This window comes from Rhinolophus hipposideros (genome assembly GCF_964194185.1).
Source record: "Rhinolophus hipposideros genome assembly, chromosome: 17".
Classification (NCBI taxonomy): Eukaryota; Metazoa; Chordata; class Mammalia; order Chiroptera; family Rhinolophidae; genus Rhinolophus; species Rhinolophus hipposideros.
In genome coordinates this window covers 54,064,963-54,088,844 of record NC_138063.1, presented here as the reverse complement: position 1 = coordinate 54,088,844, position 23,882 = coordinate 54,064,963, and the positions used below count along the sequence as shown (strand labels likewise).

General features: G+C 37.7%; 2 protein-coding genes across 6 annotated transcripts in view; one reads left to right on the top strand and one right to left on the bottom strand.

Annotated features, from left to right (window-relative positions):
- Nucleotides 1-23,882, top strand: part of SPIRE1 (spire type actin nucleation factor 1) — a gene marked incomplete at its 5' end in the record, with an annotated part of 256,517 nt that overhangs the window by 197,365 nt on the left and 35,270 nt on the right. For 3 of the 5 annotated variants that reach the window (XM_081078391.1, XM_081078389.1, XM_081078393.1), the window contains 4 exons: nt 12,777-12,863; nt 14,032-14,161; nt 17,720-17,761; nt 22,978-23,147. In XM_081078391.1, coding sequence (XP_080934517.1) covers nt 12,777-12,863; nt 14,032-14,161; nt 17,720-17,761; nt 22,978-23,147 — 429 coding nt within the window. The remainder of the gene's footprint in view (nt 1-12,776; nt 12,864-14,031; nt 14,162-17,719; nt 17,762-22,977; nt 23,148-23,882) is intronic. The other 2 variants (XM_081078392.1, XM_081078390.1) reach the window with 1 other exon arrangement.
- On the bottom strand, nt 8,797-9,295 carry LOC308509829 (microsomal glutathione S-transferase 1-like; the record flags this gene model as incomplete). The annotated part of the gene is given in 2 exon segments (XM_081078374.1): nt 8,797-9,052; nt 9,054-9,295. Coding segments are annotated over 2 exon segments (465 nt in total). The 5' UTR covers nt 9,263-9,295.

Sequence of the window (23,882 nt, the reverse complement as noted above, 5' to 3'; positions counted from 1 at the left end):
ATCATTTAAGGCTGTTGTTTCCATATTGATTTTCTGTCTCGAGGAACTGTCCCTTGTTGTCAGAGGTGTGTTAAAGTCCCCTACTTTGATAGTGTTGCTGTTGATCTCTGTCTTTATGTCTGTCAGTACCTGTTTGATATATTTAGGCGCTCCTATGTTGGGTGCATAGATGATTACGAGGGTTATGTCCTCTTGTCGGATTGATCCTTTTATTATTATATAGTGCCCATCTTTGTCTTTTAATATGTTCTTCATTTTAAAGTCTATTTTGTCAGATATAAGTATTGCAACTCCAGCTTTTTTCTCGCTTCCATTTGCATGAAATATCTTACTCCAACCGTTCACTTTCAGCCTGTGTGTGTCTTTTGATCTGAGATGAGTCTCTTGTATACAGCATATACAAGGGTCTTGCTTCCTTATCCACTCAGCCACCCTATGTCTCTTGATTGGAGCATTTAATCCATTTACATTTAAAGTGATTATTGATAGGTACATAGTTATTGCCATTTTTTAAATTTGTAGTTAGATTGTTTTCATCTTTCTTCTATTTACACATGTCCTTTTAGTATTTATTGCAATGCTGGCTTGCTGATAATAAATTCCTTCAGTTTTTCTTTTCTGGGAAGCTCTTTATATCTCCATCAACTTTAAATGATAGCCTTGCTGGATAAAGCAATCTAGGTTGTAGGCCTTTGTGTTCCATCACTTTGAGTATCTCCTGCCACTCCCTCCTGGCCTTCAGTGTTTCTGTAGAAAAATCATTTGATAGTCTTATGGGAGTTCCCTTGTATGTAACCCTCTGTCTTTCTCTTGCTGCTTTTAGGATTCTCTCTTTGTCTTTAAGCTTTGCCATTTTAACTATAACGTGTCTTTGTGTGGACCTGTTTGGGTTTATCCTGGTTGTAACTCTCTGCACTTCCTTGGCTTGTATGTTGGTTTCCTTCATCAGGTTAGGGAAGTTTTTGTACATTATTACCTCAAATATGTTCTCAATCCCTTGCTTTCTCTCTGCACCTTCTGGTATTCCTATGATGCGCATGTTGTTGCACTTGATGTTATCCCAGAGGTCTCTTAAACCATCTTCATTGTTTTTTATTCTTTTTTCTTTCTGTTGTTCAGTTTGGGTGATCTCTGCTAACTTGTCTTCTAAGTTGCTGATTCGATCCTCTGCTTCATCTAACCTGCTTGTAATTCCTTCAAGTGAGTTCTTAATTTCGGTAATTGTGTTCTTTAGTTCTAAGTGGTTGTTCGTTATGATTTCTACATCCTTCTTTAGTTCTAACTTGTTATTCTTTATGATTTATACATCCTTCTTTATGTCTTAGCTAAGCTTAAACTTTCTTATCACCAGTGTTCTGAACTCTGTTTCTGAAAGGTTAGTTACCTCTGCTTCATTTGGTTTCAGTTGTGGAGGTTTCTTCTGTTCTTTTATTTAGGACATGTTTCTTTGTCTACCCATTCTGACTGACTCTCTGTGTTTGCTTTGATGTATTAGGAAGATCCCCTAGAGTTCTTAGTTCTTGCTGGGTTATCTTATGTAGTATGTGTCATTTATATTTGACTTGGACTACTTCGTTCTTCTTCTCTGCGTGTTCTCCAAAGGTGACTCTTGTGTTGTGTATATTGTCCTGTTCAAGAAGAACTTTAATTGCTTTCTGCTTGTGAGTCGATGGGTTTAACTCCCAGGCTGACTAGTTGTGAGACTTGGCTCTGCCCACCGCAGGGTGTTCTGCTGGGTGAGGGTGACCACTTAAATGAGGTTTGGCCTCTATGGGCTCTTGTGTCTTCAGAGAATTCCCTCTGGGTGTGTGACTTGTATGTCAAACTGGGTAGTACTCTGGTTTGGTCTAGAGTTGGCTTCTGGATATGTTGAATCTTGTGCCTCTTAAGCTGGGCCCTGGTAGGGCAGTTTCAGCACAAATCAAATTACCAAGTAGAACAACAACACCAACAACAAAGAAAAAAAAATCAAGTACATTCACATGTAAAAAACAACAGACAACCCCCACTCAAGACAGGCAAAGATATGAAAGGAATATAGACAAAACAAAGCAAAAGAAAACAAACAAACAAACAAAAAACAAAAGCCAAGCAAAAAACAAAAAAATAAAACGAAAAACAAAAGAAAAGAAAACAAAACAAAACTGAAAAGGAAAAAGTAAGAAAAAGGAAAGAAAGGAAAAAGAAAAGAAAAGGGGGCAAAAAAAACCACAAGCAAAGCAAAACAGGAAGCAGCACCAGTCTTGACTTAAACCCACCAAGTAATCTCCAGGTTGTCCTCTGCTGTGCCAAAGAGTCCCCTGCCTATAGTGCAGACAGCGCCGGTCACCTGGTTGCCCAGAGTGAATTTGGGACTGTAGATTTAAATGCGAGGGTCTGAGGGATCTGGATGATAGTTTTTAGAGAGTCAGTGCAGTTTCTGCCCCTCCCTGCACAAATGCACACTGAGAGTAGCACCACCAGCCCTGTGTCCAGTACTCCTGAATCTTGGGGCACTTCTTCCCGTGTGTGTGTTGCGCGCGCGAGATTTCTAAGCTGCTGAAAGCCGGGAGCTGTGTCTGCCGCTTACTGCTGATCTCAGGGAGTGCTTCCGCAGTTGCCCTTGCCCCGCCCCAGGCCAGCCAGAAAGGGTGGGGCCTGGGGATGGAGGGGTCTTCTCTCTCCCAGGCCAGCCGCGTCACACTCCTCCCGCAGGCCCAAAAAGATGATGGCTTGGGGTGGAGGAGTCTCCTCTCTCCTCGTCCAGCGAAAATCCCACTCCTCCCAGCCTCTTCCGTGGGTCAGAGCTGGCTGCCAATCTTCCCAGAGCCTGAGCACAAACGCCCCTCTGTAATCTGACACTACTCCTCAGTTCAGGGGTCAGTTTAAGTCTCTGGAAGGGCGGGGGTAGGATTGGAAGAGCGGGGTGAGGGCCCAGGTGTGGAGTCTGTGTTCTTTGTCTGCCCTAGGGCCCACAAGCTGCCTGCCCCAGTGGGAGCGATCAGCTGTAGGATGCAGGGAAAGAGCCCACCTCCTGGCTTTTGTGCTCTCCGTTCCACCGTGGGCTCCCGTTCCACCCTAGAGCCTCGGGTGCTGCCCACTGCTGCTGCTGTCCGCAAGCTGTAGGACCTTGGCTCTACTGTGGGGGTGGGGAGCGCCCGGTGCGTTTCCTCTCGCCCTCCTCGCTCCTCCCTTGCTCACTCAATTAGCGCTCCCCTAAGCCAACCTTCCACGAGTCTCTTAGCTGTTCTCCTGGCTTCCGTGCTCTCCGCTCTGCCCTGGGCTCCTGCACTTCCCTGGAGCCATGGCAGCGCGCTGCTGCTGTTCTCGCACTGTCGGGCTGCGACTCCACCGGGGGAGTGCGCATCTCCGCCGCGGGAGTGCGCCCCTCTCTCCTCCCCAGCTCGCCCAACTAGTGTACCCCTAAGCAAACCTTCCACGAGTTTCTTAGCTTTTCTCCTGGCTTTTGTGTTGTCCATTCCGCTCTGGGTCCCGCACTGCAGGCGCTGCCAGGCCGCAGATCCACCGTGGCCGGGAGGGGGCATGTTACCACTTCTCTGTCCCGCCTCCTCCCCTGCTCGCAATCAGCGCACACCTTCAGGTAATTCTTCCACGAGTCTCCCAGCTGTTCTGCGTGGTGAGCAAAGAACTCCTCGATGGGTTATATGTCCCAATTGCCACAAGATCTGGAGGATACCTCAGAAAGTGAGCCCCACTGCCGCCATTCCTATGACGTCACCAACTGGGTTTGTTTTGTTTTTTTTAGTTTTTGTATTTTGTTTTTTGTATGGAGTCTTTAGGGTTCGTACATGAAGAATCATGTCTTCAAATGTGACAGTTTAACTTTTTTACTCCCAGTTTGGATGCCTTTTATTTCTTTCTCTTGTCTGATTTCTCTACCTCAGACTTCCAATACTATATCCAATACTATATTGAATTACAGTGCTGGCAGGGGCACTCCTGTCTTGCTCCTGGTTTAGAGGAAAGGTTTTCAGTTTTTCATCATTAAGTGTGATATTAGCTGAGGGTTTGTCATATATGGCCTTTAGTATGTTGAGCTACTTTCCTCTTGTACCCATTTTATTAAGTGTTTTAATCGTGAGTGGATGTTTTATCTTGTCAAATGCTTTTTCTGCATCTATTGATATAATCATGTGAGTTTTGTGTTTTATTTTGTTTATGTGGTTATCACATTGATCAGTTGCATATGTTGAACCATCCTTGTGTCCCTGGAATGAACCCCTCTTGATTGTGATGTATAATTTTTTAAATTTATTGTTGTATTCAACTTGCTAGTATTTTGTTTAGGATTTTTGCACCTGTATTCATCGGAGATATTGGTGTGTAGTTTTCTTTTTTTGTCCTCATAAAATGAGTTAGGAAGCATTGCCTGTTCTTCAACTTTATGGAAGAGTTTGAGGAGGACATGTATTACCACATCACCTTTGAGTGTTTGGTAGGATTCACTAATGAAGCCATCTGGTCCTTTTAGGGTGGTTTTGAATGATTGTTTCAATTTCCTTATGGTTGATCAGTCTATTTAGATATTCCAGTACTTCTTGATTCATTCTATTAAGATTATATATTTCTAAGAACTTGTCCATTTCTTGTAGGTTATTGAATTCGGGGACGTGCTCTTTCATAGTATTCTTGTATCATCCTCTGTATTTCTGTGGTATCTGTCATAACTTTTCCTCTTTTATTCCTGACTTTGTTTGGGTGTTTTCTCTTTTTTCATTAAATCTAGCCAGGCAGCTGTCATTTGTATCAATCTTTTTTTCAAAGAATCAAGTTTTGTTTAATTTTTTTCTTCTGTCTTTTCTCTATTTCCCTTAATTCTGCTCTAATTTTCATTTCCTTCCTTCTGCTGACTTTGGGTTTCATTTGTTCTTCTTTTTCTGGTTCTTTAAGATGTAAAGTTAGGTTGATTATTTGGGATTTTTCTTGTTTCTGGAGATAGGCCTGTAATGGTGTAAATTTCCCTCTTAGTATTGCTTTCACTGCATCCCAATAATTTTGATAGGATGTATTTTCATTCTCATTTATTTTTATGTATCTTTTGATCTTTCATTTTATTTCTTCTTTGACTCAGTCATTCTTTAATAATGTTGTTTAATCTCCACGCATGTGTATTTTTTCCTACTTTCTTTTTCTAGTTGATCTCCAATTTCAAAGCCTTGTGGTCTGAGAATATGCTTGGTATGATTTCAATCTTAAATTTCCTGAAGCTGGTTTGGTGTCCCAACATATGGTCTATCATTGTGAGTGTTCCATGTGCACTAGAAAAGAATTGATAGTTTGGTGTTCTAGGATGAAATGCTTTGAAAATGTCGATTATGTCCATTTGATCTAATGTATCATTTAAGGCTTTTAGTTCTGTTGATTTTCTGTTCAGGTGATCTATTCTTAGCTGTCAGTGTTGTATTTAGGTCTCCTAGTATAATTGTGATTTTGTCAGTTTCTCTCTTTAGTTCCATTAGTAGTTGCTTTAAATATTTTGGTGATTCCTGATTGGGAGCATACACATTGATAAGTGTTATGTTTCCTTGTTGTATTGTCCCCTTTGTCATTATGAAATGTCCATGTTTGTCTCTTGTTGCTTTTTATATCTTAAAGTCTGTTTTGTCAGATCTAAGTGTGATTAAACCTGCTTTTCTGTGGATGCCATTTGCTTGGATTATTGTTTTCCACCCTTTCGCTTTGAGTCTATATTTGTTTTTGTAGCAGAGATATGTATCTTGGAAGCAGCATAATGGTTGGGGTTTGTTTTTTAATCCAATCTATACTCCATGCCTTTTTATTGGTGAATTCAGTCCATTGACATTTAGGGTAATAATTGGTATATGAGGCTTTCCTATAGCCATGCTATCTTTTGTTTTCTGGTAGCTCTGTGTCTCTATTGTTTCTTTTCCTTTTTGTTTCTGTCTGTTAATTATTTTGGTGTCATTGTATGATTTTTCCTCTGTTTTCTTTCCTTTTTCTTTTTTATGTTATTTGTCTCTGTTTGGGCTTTTGTTGTTGTTGTTATCATTAAGTTTATATAAAAGAAAGTTTCACATATAAGGTAGTCCTTTTTATACAGCATGCTTCTTATCTCCATTCCCCTTTGCAAATTCGGACCTTTACTTCTTCCCCTTTTATGTTTTTGTTGTCACGAATTATCCCTATTTATGCTGTGAGTTCATTTCTGAGTTGCAGTAGTAAATTTTCTTCATTTTCTCTTTTTTATGTTTTTATTTTCTTTATCCTTTATGTTATGGTTAATTGTATAGTGCCCTATTTTGTGTAGGAGGTGCCAGTTTTTGCTTCTGTTTGTATGTTAGTAATTTGTTCATGGTTTTCTATTTTTCTGCCTTTTTATTTCAGGTCGAGTAGCCTCCCTCACTATTTCCTGTAATGCAGGCTTGTGGTGAAAAATTCCCTCAGCTTCTGTACATCCCGAAAGGTCTTTATTTCTTCATATGTAAAGGATAACTTTGCTGGATATATTATTCTTGGTTGGTAATTTCTTTCTTTCAATAGATGGAATATTTGATTCAACTCTCTCCTGGCTTATGGAGGTTCTGCTGAAAAGTCTAATGGTAATTTAATGGGCTTATTTTTGGAGGTTACAGCCTTCTTTTTCCTCGTTGCCTTGAGAATTCTCTCATTGTCATTAATTTTTGACAGCTCCAATATAATATGCCTTGGAGAAGTCCTATTAGGAAGAAGGTAATTAGGTGTTCTGTTTGCTTCTTGGATTCTTGGATACAGTTCTTAACATAGTTTTGGGAAGTTCTTGTCAACTATTTGTTTGAATAGACTCTCTGTGCCCTTCTCCCTCTCTTCTCCTTCTGGTATACCCAATATTCATATCTTGCTCTTTCTGATGAGTCAGATAATTCTTGTGGAGTTCTTTCATTTCTTTTAACTCTAAAGTCTCTCTCTTCTTTCATCTGCATCATTTTCAGATTTCTATCTTCGATATCACTAATTCTTTCCTCTATTTGGTCAGCTGTATTTCTTAAGCTGGCTATTTCATCTCATTTATTGAGTTCTTCACCTCCAGAATTTCTATTTGATTGTTTTTTAAAATTTCAGTCTCTCTGATGAAACATCCTTTCTGTTCCTTAATTTTTTTTTCTGAGTTCCTTAAAGCCCCTATGTGAGTAGTCTTGCACCTCATTGAGTTTTTTCAGAACTGCAATCTTGAATTCTCTGTCATTTAAATCACATGTTTCCATGCTTTTAAGTTCATTTTATGGAGAGTTTTCATTTTCTGAACTGCCTTGTTACCTTTGTTATTCGTGGCAGTTAATGAATTATTCTCTTGGGCATCTACAGGAGTAGATTCTGAAGCAGTTTGATATGAAGAGGTCTTTCTTTTGCTTTCCAATAGGTAGTGCTGGAGCATTTTATTTTATCTCGTGCACTGTTCCAGCTTCTCACATGGTGGGGTACTTCGTGGGGAGATGTGTTTCTCCTCTGTGACCAGGTTACCTCGCTGTCAGGGCACCACCCCCATGGAAGGATGTGGTGGGCGATGAAGTTCTAAGCCTCTGAAATCTCAGTGCTGCCCCTGCAGCTAAATGCAGAGCTGTGGGTCTCAGCAGCTTTGGGTACCCCCATTGTGATCAGCTGTGAAATGTGGGGGTGGGGTGTGGTGGGCTGGGAGAGGTGGCAGGTGTTTTGGGGACTCTGCTCTCCAAGGAATGGCAGCTGCAAGACCACCGCTGTCTCGCTCATATAATTCCTTCCCCCATCACTGGCATTAGCCACATCATCCCTCCACTTCTCAGGACTGTTTCTCCAGTTCTCAGTGCTATATATATTCTGCTTTTTAATCCAACACTGCTGCTAGTTTTTTTTTCTTTTCTGGGGCCTTCTGGTGTCACTGTGAGCATGGGGGGAGGCAGCCATGCTCCATGGCTTTGTTTTTTTTGCCTGGCAGTGAGGGCTTAAATCACAGTTCTCAGATTTTTGTATTTGGTCTTTGCCCCAAGGTCTCTCCTCTGATCTCTGGGTTCAGCTGTGTTACATACTGATCCCTGGATTGCTGGTGCCACAGAAAGTACACCTTCAGTCTCAATCTTCACTTTTCCCAGGACTGCAGTGAGCTCCAGGCAACGGACCCTGTCTCTTCACTTCCCCCCTTTCCCTCCTCCCCTGTTTACCCTGATTTGCTCACTTTCAGATGTTTCGATGTGTGGCTCTGTCAAACATATTTGTGTGTTGCGTAGGGAATCTTTTGTTGAATTATGGCTGTTCAATTTGTTGTAATCTCCAGCAGAGATTTTCAGGAGCATTCCCCATTCCACAATGTTTCTGACATCTGTCTCTTTGTTTTTAACCTGTGACGTTTAAATTATCATGTGTCTTGGGGTGGGTCTCTTTGGGTTCATCTTGTTTGGGACTGTCTCCACTTCCTGGGCGTATATCTATTTTCTTTACCAAGTTAGGGAAGTTTTCAGTCATTATTTCTTCAAATAGGTTTTCTTTTTTTTTTCTTTAAATTCTTTATTTCATATGCCCATTTCAGCAATATTAAAATATAGGTTTTTCATACGTACACTCACTTTACGATTTAAAATGTGAAATGTTGAATGTTACAAATTATAATCAAAATTTACAACAAATTACTTTAAGAATAAGATGAAAGACTTAAAAATTATGTTAACTTTCTAATGGAAATATAACGAGAATGAAAGATACCAGTGATGGTTTCCCCATCTTAATTTCTCTGTTCCTTCCCACTTAAAATCTTAAAAAGTATTCATTATAAATTGGAAGTACAGAATTATTAGAAAATAATTGGATAATTGAGTTGTATGATTCTCCTTAAAGGTGCAATCTACTCTTCAACAACCTGTAAGCCATTGAAATAGTAACTCCGTATCCAACAAAAAAAGCCAAAGCGCGATTAGGCTGGGGAAGAGGTAGCAAATATGCAATGGTGTGGTAGATCCGTGCTCCGACAAAGAGTCTGAAGTGCAGGATGGCTGTAGAGAGGTCTGGACCACTTAAGGAATACAGAGGACCAATACCAAGAAATGGCACAATATTTTCAAGGTCATTCAGATGGGCCCTTCGTACATTCCACTCTGTCATCTATCCGAAGATACTTCTTGGCATTTTCTCCTTTGCCAAAGCTTGCACAGTCTTCTGGGTTGGCAAAAACCTTTCTTGTCAATCTATAGAATGCAGTTGTAGTACTCATTAACATCATTTTTGAAAGAACAATCGTTGTATAGGAGGCAAAGGCCATCAGTACTTCATTTTCCATTAGTTGGGTGAGGTCAACCATTTTTTTCAATTTTGATCTGGGATTGTGGACCCCAGCAGCAGTAAGGCAGCAGATGTGTCCAGCGGGTGGATTGTGGATCGCAGCACCGCAGGGGACTTTCTCAGAGCACGCGGGTGGGCGGGAGTCAGGCGCCGCGCCCACTCTGGCTCTTCAAATAGGTTTTCAATTCTTTGCTTTTTCTCTCTTCTCATTCTGGTTCCCCTATGATGCAAATGTTAGTATGCTTGATGTTGTCCCAGAGGCCCCTTTAACTGTCCTCATTTTTTTTTTGGATGCTTTTTTCTTTTTCCTGTTCCAATTGGGTGTTTTCTGCTACCTTATCTTCTAAATCGCGGATTCAATCCTCTCCCTCATCTAATCTGTTGATTTCCTCTCATGTATTCATCATTTTACTTATTTCAGTCTTTATTTCTGACTTTTTTTAATGTTTTCTATCTCCATGTTTATGTTTCCTATCTCATTGTTGAAGTTCTCCATGAGATAATTGAGCATCCTTATAACGAGTGTTTTGAGTTCTACATCTGGTAGATTGCTTGTCTCCATTTTGTTTAGATCTTTTTATGGAGCCTTGTTCTGTTTTTTGGTTTGGGACATGCTTCTTTGTCTCCCCATTTTGTCTGCTTTCCTGTGATCATCTCTAGCATTAGGTAGGGCTGGTATGTCTCCCAGACGTAGTAGAGTGTCAAAATGTAGTAGTTATCCTGTCGGGCCCAGTAGCAGAGTCTCCCAGGTCACCTGAGAGAAGTGCTCCAGGTGTGTCCTTTATGTGGGTTGTGTATGCCCTCCTGTTTTAGTTGAGCCTTGGTTGCTATTTACACACCAGTGGGAGGGATTAACCCTTGGGCTCATTGGTTGTTAGGGCTGTCTGTGACTATTGTGGAGTTGTTGTGTGAGTCTGACCCCATGGAACAGGATTCTCTTTAGCAGGGCTCTGGTGCCTGCCCATTCTGCCCTTTGGTTGTGTTGTCCTTAGAGGTGGCCAGGTGATGCCCCAGCTTTGTCTGAAGCTGGCCACCAACTGTGCCATTCTGAGGGCCTCCTGGGAGGTGCCCCTCCACAGTCCAAGTTCAGCCACAGCCTGTACCCTGCCCAGGGCCACCTGGTATGAGCCACGAAGTAATCTGCCGATGTATGCCACCCGCACTGAGCCTGGAGGCGCCTCGAGAGGGCAAGCCATGCACCGAGGCTGGCTGCCGCTATTGTCAGGCTACGGGCTGCTCAGCAAGAGGTTCAGGACACACCAAAGCCAGATGCTGCTTCTTTGGGTTTTGTGGACCTTTGAGAGATTTTAGGAAAGTCTGCAGCAGGACCCAAGATAGGGTGTTTGTATGGAAAAGTCACTAGAAGTGGCTTGGGTGGGACCACATGTTGGGTGGGGTGACAGTCCAGGGAATCACCAGGGTGGTGCGAATGGTGTCAGCCAGGTTGATGGAAACTCAGATAAGGCAGCCACCTGTGTCTGCATACCGGAAGGAGGTAGGGCTCAACAAAGAAACAATGGATTCTACCAGCACTGCTGTATGAAAGAAAGCTACCCCTCTAGCCCTTGTTCTGCAGCCATACAACTCAGTTCCTCCCTGTATGTCCATGGTGCCTGTCAAGCTGCTGCCCAAGCCCTGTAGCTTAGAGCAAGTGAGTCCATCAGTGAGTCTGTGCATAGGCACTTTAAGAGGATTGCCGGGGACTGTAACCACCAGCCACAGTCTCTGCTGGTTGTCACAGCCAGAAGTTATGACGACTTCTCTCCCTGGCAGTGGCACCCTGGCCTGGGGATTCTGATTTTGGGCTGGAACCCCTTCACAGCTGAGATATCCCTCCTGATTTTTAATTGTCACACATGGATGGATGTAGGGTCAGTCCATTCCACATTTCCAACCCCCCTACCATTTGCTAGGTGGCTTCTTCTGTATGTCCTTAGTTGTAAGACTTCATTTCAGCAAGACTTGAGGCCATTCTCAATGATGCTTGTTCTGTAGTTTAGTTGTAATTTTGATATGGTCCTAATAGAAGGCAAGTACAGTGTTTGCCTACTTACTCTGCCATCTTGACCAGAAATCTGTAATAAGAATTTAAAAAAATATCTACTGTAACATGAAATCCACAGGCAGGGGTGTTGCCACATAGGCCTCCAGCTCTATTGCCGGTTTCATGCCCTCCTTAAACCAAGTACTAGCAATCACCAGCTTGGCTGGGCTTGAGTAGCTTTTACTCTTAAATGTTTCCAGAGGGCCATGCTGCCTCATTGTGGGCTGGGAGATGGGGCACAGGGAAGAAGAGGGGAGTGGATGTTGTGTAAGCCCCAGCAAGCTTTGTCAAACACCCTGAACTCGGATAGGGTTATCTCATTTGGGGAGGGGACTGGGTACACAGTTCAGGTTCTTTTTTTTTTTTTTAACTTTATTTCTTAGTTGACACAAAATAGTGACATTGACAAAAATGAAAACCTCATAATTAATGCCCAACTGGTTACTGAATGGAAATTAAAATAGTATTTAAGATTGGCAAGTATACAGGAAATCTTGCAATTCAGATAAGAAAAAACTTGAAAAACATTTTGTCAAACTTTATAATTCTAAAATTTTACATGACATTTCCAGTAACAAATTGTGAAGCATAAAGAATCATATCTAACCTATCAAAATAAAAAAATCAACCATTGGTGGTAGAGAAATCACCAAATTATGTCTTTTCTCCAATAAAATATATATTATAAAATTATTAGGATATGGTGAGGTAGTCAAAAACTAGGTCACCAAAGTAGAGAAAAAAGTGTTACAGAGTTTTTTGGGGTTTTTGTTTTGTTTTGTTTTGTTGTTTTGTTTTGTTTTGTTTTTTATGAGACTGGGAAATAAATATGACAAAATGGTCACATTTGTGCCTTCTGAGTGGTGAGAATGTGAGTTTAGTTATTTTTGTGTGTGGGTTTCTGGGTTTTCTTAAATTTCTTTAAAATATTTTTTTTGCTTACACATTGCCTTAAAAAGATAGGACATAAGTGCAGAAGTCAGAGACAGACCTGGACTCTACAAAAACTCTTCAACTTACTAGTTCTGCAAATGTAGCAGATACCCTCTTTGCTCTGAGTTCTATCTACAGAATGTGTATCACGTCTCTAGTCATTCCTATTACCTAGGTTTTGTACAATGACAAAAGTAATAGGTAAAAGGCTTTTAAGTTATAAAATAATTAATCAGCATACTATCATTTATTCCATTTACAATTTAAAAACTTTTGTTCGAAGGGATGTATCTTATATATAATTTCCCAAAGTGATGGAACTACAGTGAACCTGGATTTTCCTCAATTCTACAATAGTTATTTTTTTTCTAAACCAGACAGCCATTTAGTCTCCATTTTATTGATTTGAAATGTGTCCTTAGTAGAGCCAGAATTACATTACTATAGTACAAATTACTTCAGTAATTTTGTGGCATATGTTGAGATAACAGCTATACCCAGAAACTTATAATGATAATCCTATAGTCAAATGAATTTTCTTTTCTTTTTTTTCCAGGTAAATGGTGACATTCCTCCTAGGTTAAAAAAAAGTGCTCATGAAATCATCCTCGACTTCATCAGATCAAGACCTCCTTTAAATCCAGTATGTAATTTGACATAGTTCTCTTGATTGGAGTTCACAGACTGAATTATTCTTCTCCAGGGTGTAGTCTCTAGAACTCACCTCTTAAAGTGGTTAGTTTTTACACTGAGCTTTTATTCTCAGAATGATGAAGCCCAACTGTAAATTATACTTAAGTCATCGAAAAATACTTATATTTATTCAATACAAGGCTGTCTTAGGATGTTTTAACTTAAAACAACCTGGGTTATGGTACAAAATCTGAACAAACACCTCCTAGAATAATGGCTAAATGTAATACCAAATAGTTCCTAGCATGGATTGCCCTTCCAATTTACTTTATAGTACTAATAACTTCCTTGGTTAAATTGTCATTTTGATATTATTTTACAGTAAATGCACTCTGCTTTACATTTACTTTTATATTAATTATCTTCTTAGGTTAACAGAGTTCTTTCCAGTGACCATGGAATCAGAATATTCTAATCTAGATGAATATTAGTTTATGTTTCCTCTGTTCTTCATATCTTTTCCCCTTAGCTCAATAGCCAGTGCTCACCAAAGTCTCTCAAACCTATGTACGTGTCCCAATTTGTGTACATCTAAACCAAAATTAATGACTCATTTTATAAATCTCTTTAAAAGTAGGGGAAGAGGCCAACTAGGAAATGATTTTAAGTAGGCAGGTCATGGTACAGGAGAAAGCACGGAGTCAAAAGAACCTGGATTTGTACGCTAATACAAAATATAGCAGCCACATGTGTCTGAGCAAGTTAATCAGCCTCCCAGAGCCTTTATTTCTTCAACTATAGAATGAAGATAATACTAATAATCTAAGAAGGTTGTGATGACTTACTCAAAAATGTTAGTTTCAAAAGCAATAATAGTATTAAAGTATAGCTTGCATTTCAGTTGATTGCCTATAATGCTTGCAAATAAGGAACGTAATTATAACTGTAGTAAAGCTGTTTCCTTAAAATCATTTGAGCACATGTAACTAAATTACTGTGAAATTCAATAATCTCCCTATTGCTTTAGGAACCATGATAATCACTTGAAATAGTCTTTTATTAAGCAATGTTGCAGTCAATAAAATACAACTTCATAATACTATACTGTATGAATGGACTTTACTGAAAATTATTTAAGGACAACTAATCAAAATCTCCAACCATGGTTGTTTTTCAAGGCTTCAGCCAGAAAGCTGAAACCCACTCCACCACGGCCACGGAGCCTCCATGAAAGAATATTAGAAGAAATCAAAGCAGAAAGAAAGCTGCGGCCCATCTCACCAGAAGAAATTAGACGTAGTAGATTAGGTGAGTCAGCTGCTTACCACACTCCTGTTCTAGACTCATCCACTTGAAAAAGTGTCTTTATACAACCAGCCCAGTGAAAAATAATGGTATAATGGTACAAAGTCAAGATAGTCTATGGAGTTCTCATTACTTATGCGTTTCTTCTCTCTCTCTCTCTCTCTCTCTCTCTCTCTCTCTCTCTCTCTCTCTCTCTCTCTCACACACACACACACACACACACACACACACACACACACACACTCTCACACTCTTACTTGAAATTCATGAAATAGGAATTCTTTCCCTATGTGATACTGAGCTATACAGGAGCATTATGGCTTAGCGGGAAGAGTTCTGCCAGTCTCTAGACTGGGGCTTTAGGAGAGTGTCTTTACCTCTCTGATGATTGATGAAGGGGAGTAAAATTCTCTAAATCTTCATTATGGCTTTTATGTAAGAATTAAATAAGATTGTGGTCAAAATACTTTATAAATTGTGTATGCAAGACAAGTTATGTTTTAGAAATAGATATATAGTTTTACTTCAAGTTTCTGTTGTCTTAATTGTGGGTTTATAAATATGGCATTATGTGATCAAACATCAATTATCTGCTATCATTTAACTTGTTACCAAACTTCCTTTATATTTATTATATGTAATGTTTTTTAATGTGTACTATAAGCACACATTGATTATGGTTTATAGATAGACCATATTATAAAATGTTTGTAAACATTTTGTTTATATAGCTCTCTTCCAATTTGTAAAATGCCCAAAGAATTTAGAGAAACTTCCTTTAGGAAAATAGATTATAGTTGCACCTGCACAGGAAAGGAATCAGTTCTGTGACATACACTCCTCTAGTTTTCTCCACTGATTTCTTTTTCTACCTCTCTCACACTCCTCTTGATCCTTCAAGTTTCTATCTTGGGCTCACTTTTCCCTATTCAACCACAACCTTGTCCATGGTTTTTGTTTCTGGCTGTCTTCCAGTTCCCAATCTACAGCACAGATTTCTCTAAAAGTTCAGACTCATACATCGTCTGTCATCTAGATAGGGCCTCTTCATATCCTACAAGCAAGACAAGCCCAACACGTCCACAAGTGAACTCATCTGCTTCCTCTCCAAACCATCTCCTATTTTCCATCTCAGGGTGCTCAAGACAGAAACTTCAGCATGATCTTTGACTCTTAACCGCCAGGCCGTGTTGATTGTATAGGTTGGTGCAATAGTAACTGTGGTTTAAAAGGTTAAAAATAATTGCAAATACCGCAATTACTTTTGCACCAACCTACTACTTCCGGATCTTTCTAGTCTTAACACAGTTTGGGCCCAACAGCCACTATCCTAACCCAAGCTTCTCTTGTCTAGTTTATTGTATTAGCTATGGCTGCCCTCTCTGCTTCCAGGTCTGAACTCTTCAATCACTTCATATTGATATTCTTTGACTGTTGGCCCTTCTGTTTTATTGTGACCTTCATGATGACAGGACCATATCTGTCTTGTTCATTATTGTGTCCTCAGTCCCTAGTAGAGGGACAAGGCTGTAACAAACACTCTCATAGGTGCTGAAATATTTGAATGTATCTTGCAATTACAAAGACTATGTACTATTCTTGTACATAGTCTTTGTTCATATCTGATATTTTCTTTTTCCTAACATTTCGTACTGTATTGAGATTTTGGGTTTTAAATATAAGTTGTTCCTTTAAAAGCATCTTTTTTCCTAAACCTCTTAGAAGCTGTGGTGCTCGATTGTTGTCCTCTTTGTGGTATATGGAACTTGATGAAGATCTGAACCTCATATTCCAAGAAACAGTAACATCTTTCTTGTGCAATAGTCAGTCTTATTTCAAAAGATACGTTTAAGTATCAGAGAAGAACAGAAAAAGTAGATATTAGAGAAGAGTGATGAGTACTTTGAGAATATGTAGTATTTTATTTTCTGTATATAATTAGGAAAATCTAGAGTCAATTGTATTTGAGTTTAGAAATGCAGAGTTTTTTTAATGGTGTGTGGAAGGTTGCTCTCAACATAAAATCCCTAAACCACTTTCCTATGAGACAATTAAAACCCAGTAAAGTGCTTATTTAAAAGTTACATTCTTTTTTATATATTAGGATGAAATACCTAAAGTATTATTTCCTGATCATCAAACAATAAGGATGATTGTTAAGAAACATTGCTTTATTTGCCCATTTAAGATTCACATCCCTTTTCTTGACATAAGTGCTTTTTAAGACATCTACATATGATTCTGACATCTTGCTAAGTTGTATTTGGGTATAACTCAATGCTTTTCCTTCACATTATTTTTTTTTTAAATACTATATTGAGACTTTGGGTTGTAAATATAAATTGTTCCTTTCAAAACATCTGCCAAAAATCATATTGAGAGATACTTACATTCTATTAAATTTGGGTGCTAGAACTCTACAGACAGTCTACCTGGAAAATATCAACTGGGGAGACATTCTGACTGATATGCCTTATACTTCCCTCCCTACTAGCCCTGAAGTTCTGTTCTCTTCTGACCACAAAGGTACCTGTCCTCCCCAAGCTTAGGTCATAGAATAGACAGTCCTGGTAAGAATTTTGGTCTGTAGTGGAAATAGATAATTCTCACTGTCATGAGTACCCAAATTCATCAAATCTTTGTAATAACCTTTTCAAAAAGTTTTATTGAGATATAATTTACCTACAATAAAATTCACCCATTTAAAGTATACAGTTCAGTAGTTTTTATTATGTAATAAAAATTAAAAAACGAATGATCTCAACAGGAAATAAGTAAGTTTATTCTTAAGAAATTATATTTATTGAACTTTTACTATGTGCCAAGCATTATTCTGAGCACCTATTTTTGTACGAAATCATTTAATCTTCATAACAATTCCATGAGATAGGTACCATTATTGCCATTTTACAGATGAAGTAACTGAAGCACAGAGAGGTTAAGTAACTTGCCCAGAATCACATTGCTAGTAAGTGGCAGAGCTGAGATTCAAACTTAGGCATTCTGGCTCCTACAGCCTCTTTTCAACTATTGGGTTATGCTGCCTACAATAGACAGTTTATTGGCGTGTTGTGATGCTACTAGCTCCTGGATGAGATTTTTTAATAAATAAAATGTTTCACCTTTATGCAGAGAGCCAAATTTTCATCCTGAAATAAGTTATTTAAGAACACATTTATTAAATTTTAAAGATTTTTGTATGTTCCCTAAAACCATGTTTTTAAAGATTGCTACTTTTTTCCTTTTGATATATTTTGTATTTAAGGAAAAAATCCTGTACTATGATTCTTTAAAATGTTTGTATCTTTATCATACTTTCATTTTAAACATGTTCTTTAAAAACTTTTTTCTTTTATTGTTATTCCATTTCAAGTCTTAGTAGAGTTGAAACTAAGACTCATGGTTTCATTATATTTCAGATTTTTATTCACTGCCTTGTGCCTTAAAAGTCTGAAATGTGGCCCTCTGGGTTTTCTTGAATCTTCCCTTTTTTTTTCATCCTCCCTGTTTATTCCTAACAGCTGAATTGCTTTCTTTTTATTGTTTGTTTTCTTTTTTCAGCAATGCGGCCTCTTAGCATGTCTTACAGTTTTGACTTGTCAGGTAAAAAAAAAAAAAAAGGCACTTTCACACCTGACGTGGGTTTTGTGGTTTCCATGAAATACATTTCATTCATCTGGTTCTTCAAACATGTCAGAAAAGAAAAATGAAAGGCTTATTCTAAGCTGTGGTCAGTTAAAAAAATACTTTCTGCTTATTTGAAAACAATGTACTTAAAAAAAAAATTAGAACTGCAATAAATCTGTTGCCTACCAAGGGATTGTGGAAGAACCATTATGGTATACCTATGGTTATGGAATATGGCTGTCAATCCTAATGGTCGCTCCCACTCACCCACTCTTCTAAAGCAATGCTGTGAAAGTCTAAAATAGAACTTTGCCTTAAGAGAACAGAAAAAAACTGTCAAGAAACAGTTTTGACATTTCATATTCTCTAAAGCACTTAAGTAGCTAAACTAAAAACTGCCGGCTCCTTCAGAGGACCACCGCTCCTCAGTTGATGAGCAAGAGCTGTCTTTTCTATCTCTGTGCTTCCTGTAGATAGAGCCCAGTCACAAATGAATCTGAGTGCTGATTAAGACTATAAAAACAGAAAAGTATTGTAATGGCTTTGGTTGTGAAATATGTGCCCCAGGTTTGTAGTACAAGTTGAGACCCCTTCTTTTAAATAGACAGGGATTAATAGTGAAACAAGTAACTATTAATGACTAAACTTGATCTGTAAAGTCAACCGTCCTTTTAAATTGAGTTTTTAAACTATATATGAGCGAGTTTTCCAAGCCAACTTAATCCCAATAAATTATTTTGCAAGTTACAGTTTTTAATTTTGGAAGCTGCTGTTTTGAAAATAAAATGAGATAAGATGTTGGGACTAATATTTTCTTCCAGAATTTTTTTTTTACTTGCAATGGAATTGTTGGCATGCCTTATGTACAAATTAATATTTAAAGAGTCAGAGCATTGTAGTATCATATTCTGTCTATGAATATTTACTGAGTACCTTTCAACTGCTAAATTAGTTCCCAGCTGTTTTTTAAATTTCTGTTTATATTTGTAGGTCTCAGATATGACTAATATTTGTGCTTTCAAGAAACTCAGATAAATATTTTATAAACTTCACTTACTACTTTTGACTGACCACTGAAGAGCTTTTTCTATTTTCTTTATTCATTTGAAAAGTTTTTCATTTTATCAACCAGAGTAATGTCATAAAAATATTTGGTCTGAAAAATAAACTCAGAAATGTTTTGGAATATATATGTTACTGCAACTCCCCCAAAGTTGGCAGTATATATGCAGTATATATTACAGACTCTCTCTTCTAACTATCCATTGAGATGTTTCCATCGGTGGACTGTATGAAAGCGGCTGGCTACCCAAACACATTGACTATTGGCTCACACAGGTTAGGCACAGGTGGCTGGACTAGACAGTATGCATGCCACATGCATGAGATATAGGTGTTCTTTGTCTTCTTATAGCTTATATGATGGGTTCTGTGTTGGGAAGAAAGTTCTTGGTGCTTAATCTCCTTGATATAAGAGGAGCAAAACATTTTTGTTTGCTTTCACTGCTTATCGTTTGCTGTAATTTATTTCATACCTTAGTGTACTTCATGATTTCCACATGCTTCATTCTTGATTTCTTGTGCTACTTTTATATTTTCATTGTTGTATTTTGACTAATCAATTAAAAAGTCCCAAATTATAAATGGAAAAGGTTGATTCATTCTTCTAACCTAAATGCAAAGATTGGAATGCATTTCTTCTCAAAGTTGAAAAATTAACAAACAAAGGAGTAAATATTTAAACATCTAGTATAGATAATGCCTCTAAACTTAAGTGCAGAATAAGACATAATAAAGTATATCCTGTAGCCTTAGGCATGTCTTAGAAATATTAATTCTTAGTGGTAAATCCTAACAATCCATTCATCATTAATTAAAGTAAGTATAATTTAATTTTCCAATGCAAATATTAAATATATAATCTGTATCCCAGTTATATTTCCTCCCACTAAATAAGGCAGCAACTGGTTATTATATAAAGTTATTACATATAGTATTTAATATCATGGTTATACATTTTAGGTTTGGAATCTAAGGTATGTGACCTCTAAAGCCATATCTATCATCTTAAATATTTTGCTTCCTTATAAATATTACCAGTTTTTTCTCAAGAAATTCTGACTTATACGGAAGTACAAAGCTTCATCTAAGTATTTGGTTTTCTCACCTAATACACTGAATTAATAATGAGGATTCATACATTTAAACAGAAAAGAATAAGTCAATCAAACTGCTTTAAAACATTTCTTAAAAATATGTTCATACTGGTTCTTTTACAATATGTAATATGAGATAAAATCACATACAGTATTTAGTCTTATATGTGGAGATTATTCAGAAACCTGACTTACATAGTATATTTTTTATTAATTCCATTTATCGCAAAGCTTTGAATTTAGTACAAGGTGTTTATTTTAGTAGTTTCAGTTAGTGAGCTCAAATACAGTTATCAGTCTCATAGTACAGTGTTTAGGCAATTAGAGAGCTATTTGGTAATTTCTCAAATCCCCTGAGATTTGAAATAATCTCACTGAGAATGAAATAAACTCATGGTAGCCACTATCACTTAACAGTGTTTTCTAAACTTCAGATACCACCCTTATGATTTTTGCCAGACCTAAGTGCCTAGCACACCAGTACTATTTAATTTTTTTTTAAATCTACCATAAATTACTTTTAAAAATGTCTTAAGCAAAAAATCCATAAAATTATGTATATGATGTAGTAGTTATTTTTTTCTGAAACAGTAAAATAAATATATAACCATTAAAACTGTTGCAGTGTTCCTCTATGCCCTACTAGTGTTTTCATCCTTAGGGAAGCTCTGACCTGGCAGATTGGGAATATGAAACGGGAAGCTGATTATGTTCTTTTTCTCACCATACCTCCAATTTGGGAGCCTTGATTGAAATAAGGGTAGCTAAGAGGGGTGAGAGATGTGTGTGATTTTAATATTGTGCTTTCTCTTGAAAGACTACTATGACATGAACAATTCTATACCAAGTGCGTAAAATAAGATACACTATGGTATAAGATTTTTTAAAATATACTTCAAGACTATATTTAAACACTTCCTTTTTCCTTAAATATGAATTAACCGATTAGTCCAATCATTTTTTTTCCTTTGCTTTCTGGAAAACTTTTAAATTACTCTCCTAATTGTGGCAGCCTACTGCTCTCTACAGCTCCTTATGAAAGATTTACTTAAAGATTTTAAACTTTATAATTTGTGTAAAAACTTACTGCTTTTGCCCTTCTGTCCCCTTCAGCATACCTCCTCCCCCAGTTATGCATTTGTTCTAGCTACTTAATACTTGGAAAGGTAATAACAAAATTAATGCATGTGTTGTCAAGGTTTCTATTAGAAATTGTATGTAAAATGATTAATGATTGACAGGTATGTCTACTTCCTTCCTTTTTCCTTTCCTCCTTCCTTCTTTGCCTACTCAAACCCTTCCAGTTCACAAGGGCATGTTCTCTGGCCTTCTTGATAATCTAAAAATAAGCAGGAATTGTAAATATTAAATTAGATATATGTCATTTGTAATAAATAATGTACATGATTCTTTTAAACGATGTCAAGGAACGCTGTATTAGAACACAAATGCTGAATGTTTAGTGGAAATCTACCTCTTATACTTCAAGCACATAAATATTATATGTTGGGGGAAACTATTAATAGAATATTTTATAATAACTTCAGTTACAATGTTTTCCCTTCCTAAAGGAGCATTAATCATGACTTTTTCACTTCAGTGCCTATTGTACCCTTTACCCCCAACCACAGGAGCTTCACAGACTGTTCCGTGTTCACAGTTCATGGTGCTGGTTTAGAACTTAAATTATGCAGTGACTGCTTTTTCTCATTGTTAAATACTCTGATTTAGTAGTTAGTTATTAAACTTAGTCCATGTTTAACATTTCATTTGAAATACTGAAGAAAATTAATTCCGCTTGCATTGGAAAATTACAAGCTATAGAACAAAATAAAAGTAGCTTTAGAATGGATACTAATAAGGAGTCAGGTATCAGCTGTGTGACTCTGGCTAAATGAGTCTGAGCCTTGGTTAACTCGCTAATAAAGATACAGATCAGCATTAATTATTGCTAACATTCATTGTGCTCTGCCTTTTTTACACACAGTATTAAGTATTTTATCTGCTGAGGGTAAGGGGGTCAAATATATGGTGATGGAAGGAGAACTGACTCTGGGTGGTGAACACACAATGGGATTTATAGACGATGTGATACAGAATTGTACACCTGAAATCTATGTAATTTTACTAACAATTGTCACCCCAATAAATTTAATTTAAAAAAAAAAAGTATTTTATCTGCAATTGTTAACTTATTTAATCTTCACAGCAAGGCCATGTCTGTTTTTAGCACATTTAACAGATGAGGAAACGAGGTTAGGTAACTAGCAATCTATACTCTGTCATCTGTTCTCTGTACTCTGCTCTGTACTCTGTGCTCTGTACTATGTGCTCTGTGCTCTGTACTCTATACTCTGTAGTCTATCCTCTGTACTCTGTATCTGTACTCTATAATCTGTACTCTATATTCTATAATCTGTACTCTATATTCTGCACTCTGCTCTGTTCTCAGTACTCTGTGTTCTGTACTCTGCTCTGTACTGCTGCATATCTTTCATTTGTTATATTGCCTTTCCATCCAGATTTGAGCTCTGAATAATCTAAATCAGTTTTATCAGAGGGAATGTATCCAAAATTCTTTGTGTTTCATGTTTATATAAATAGATTATTAGCTATTTTAAATCAAACCATTTTCGTATCTTAGAGCCATAAGCCTAATAAGGCTTTATGCATGCCATCACTTTGAACCATCTATCACTAGCTCGTTAAAGGCTATAAAGTAAATTTAGCCTCTCTGGGCCTCTTGAAAATAGAGAAGTTAAAGTCAGTTATATCTGTAGGATTTCTACCAGCTCTAAATTCTAATCTATAAGTGTGAATATATAATTAGTCAGTTTTCTTTAATGGAATCCAACAGTTAATAGCTGCCAAAAATGTTTTATATATGTAGGCATTACTGTATCAAGCCTCTGTGTTGTATGTGAGTGACATTTTTGTATCAAGCCTGTGCGTTGTAATTGTGTGAAAACTACATTTAGTCCACTGATTACCTTTCTTGGCGCAAGAAAAGATAAGCTTTCTTCTTTCTTTTACCAGATGGAAGTACCCCTGATTCTTCAAAGAACATGGTGGAATCATCGATGGTGAATGGAGGTTTAACATCACAAACAGAAAATGGGTTAAATGATGTGCAGCAGGTACCTGTGCAGCGGAAGAAACTCCTGAAAGCTCCAACTCTGGCTGAACTGGACAGCTCTGACTCCGAGGTGTGGTCCCATGGGGTCCCGTTTCACGAATCTTGATTCCAAGTTCGGGATGCTAACTCGCTCTGACTTTGTTTACTAATCACATTGCTTCAATTGTCCCTTTATCCCTTCCTATTTTTCAAACAGTAAAGCTAGGATTAAAATTCATTAGTTTAGCAGGAAATAAAACAGTGGATTACTTTCTGTTACTTAGTAAAGACCAATATCGTACCTATAGTTTATAGAATAAGTTTTGAAATATTGATATAATCATAGATGATAGTGGGGTTAAAGTAAGTCAACAGTTTTCAAACTCATATTATCTTAAATATCTTTCCTTTTTCGGGGGGGAAGGAAAAAGAAAAACATTTCCATTAAAAACACTTACTGTAATATCCATTTATTTCTTTCTCTAAAACACACACACACACACACACACACACACACACAAACACACACACACAGAGTTGTTATTTCCGTATTGGTAATAGCAACAGACAAGCCTCAGAAAGAAAACTTTGCTAGTGTTCTCCAGATTTCATCTTTCATCTACTGCCCTTTGAGGGAAAAATCTCACATCCGTCCTGATGCTGATGCTTCCCAAATCTCTCTCAAGCCTCTGTCTGCAGCATCAGTATGCTGTATTTCCACTGCCTGATCCTCAGCTTGTGTAAAATAAAATTATATTGTTCCCTCCCTTCTCCCTCTCCCCTGCCAAACCAAACAACACAGACAGTTAGCTTCTCGTCTTCTCTT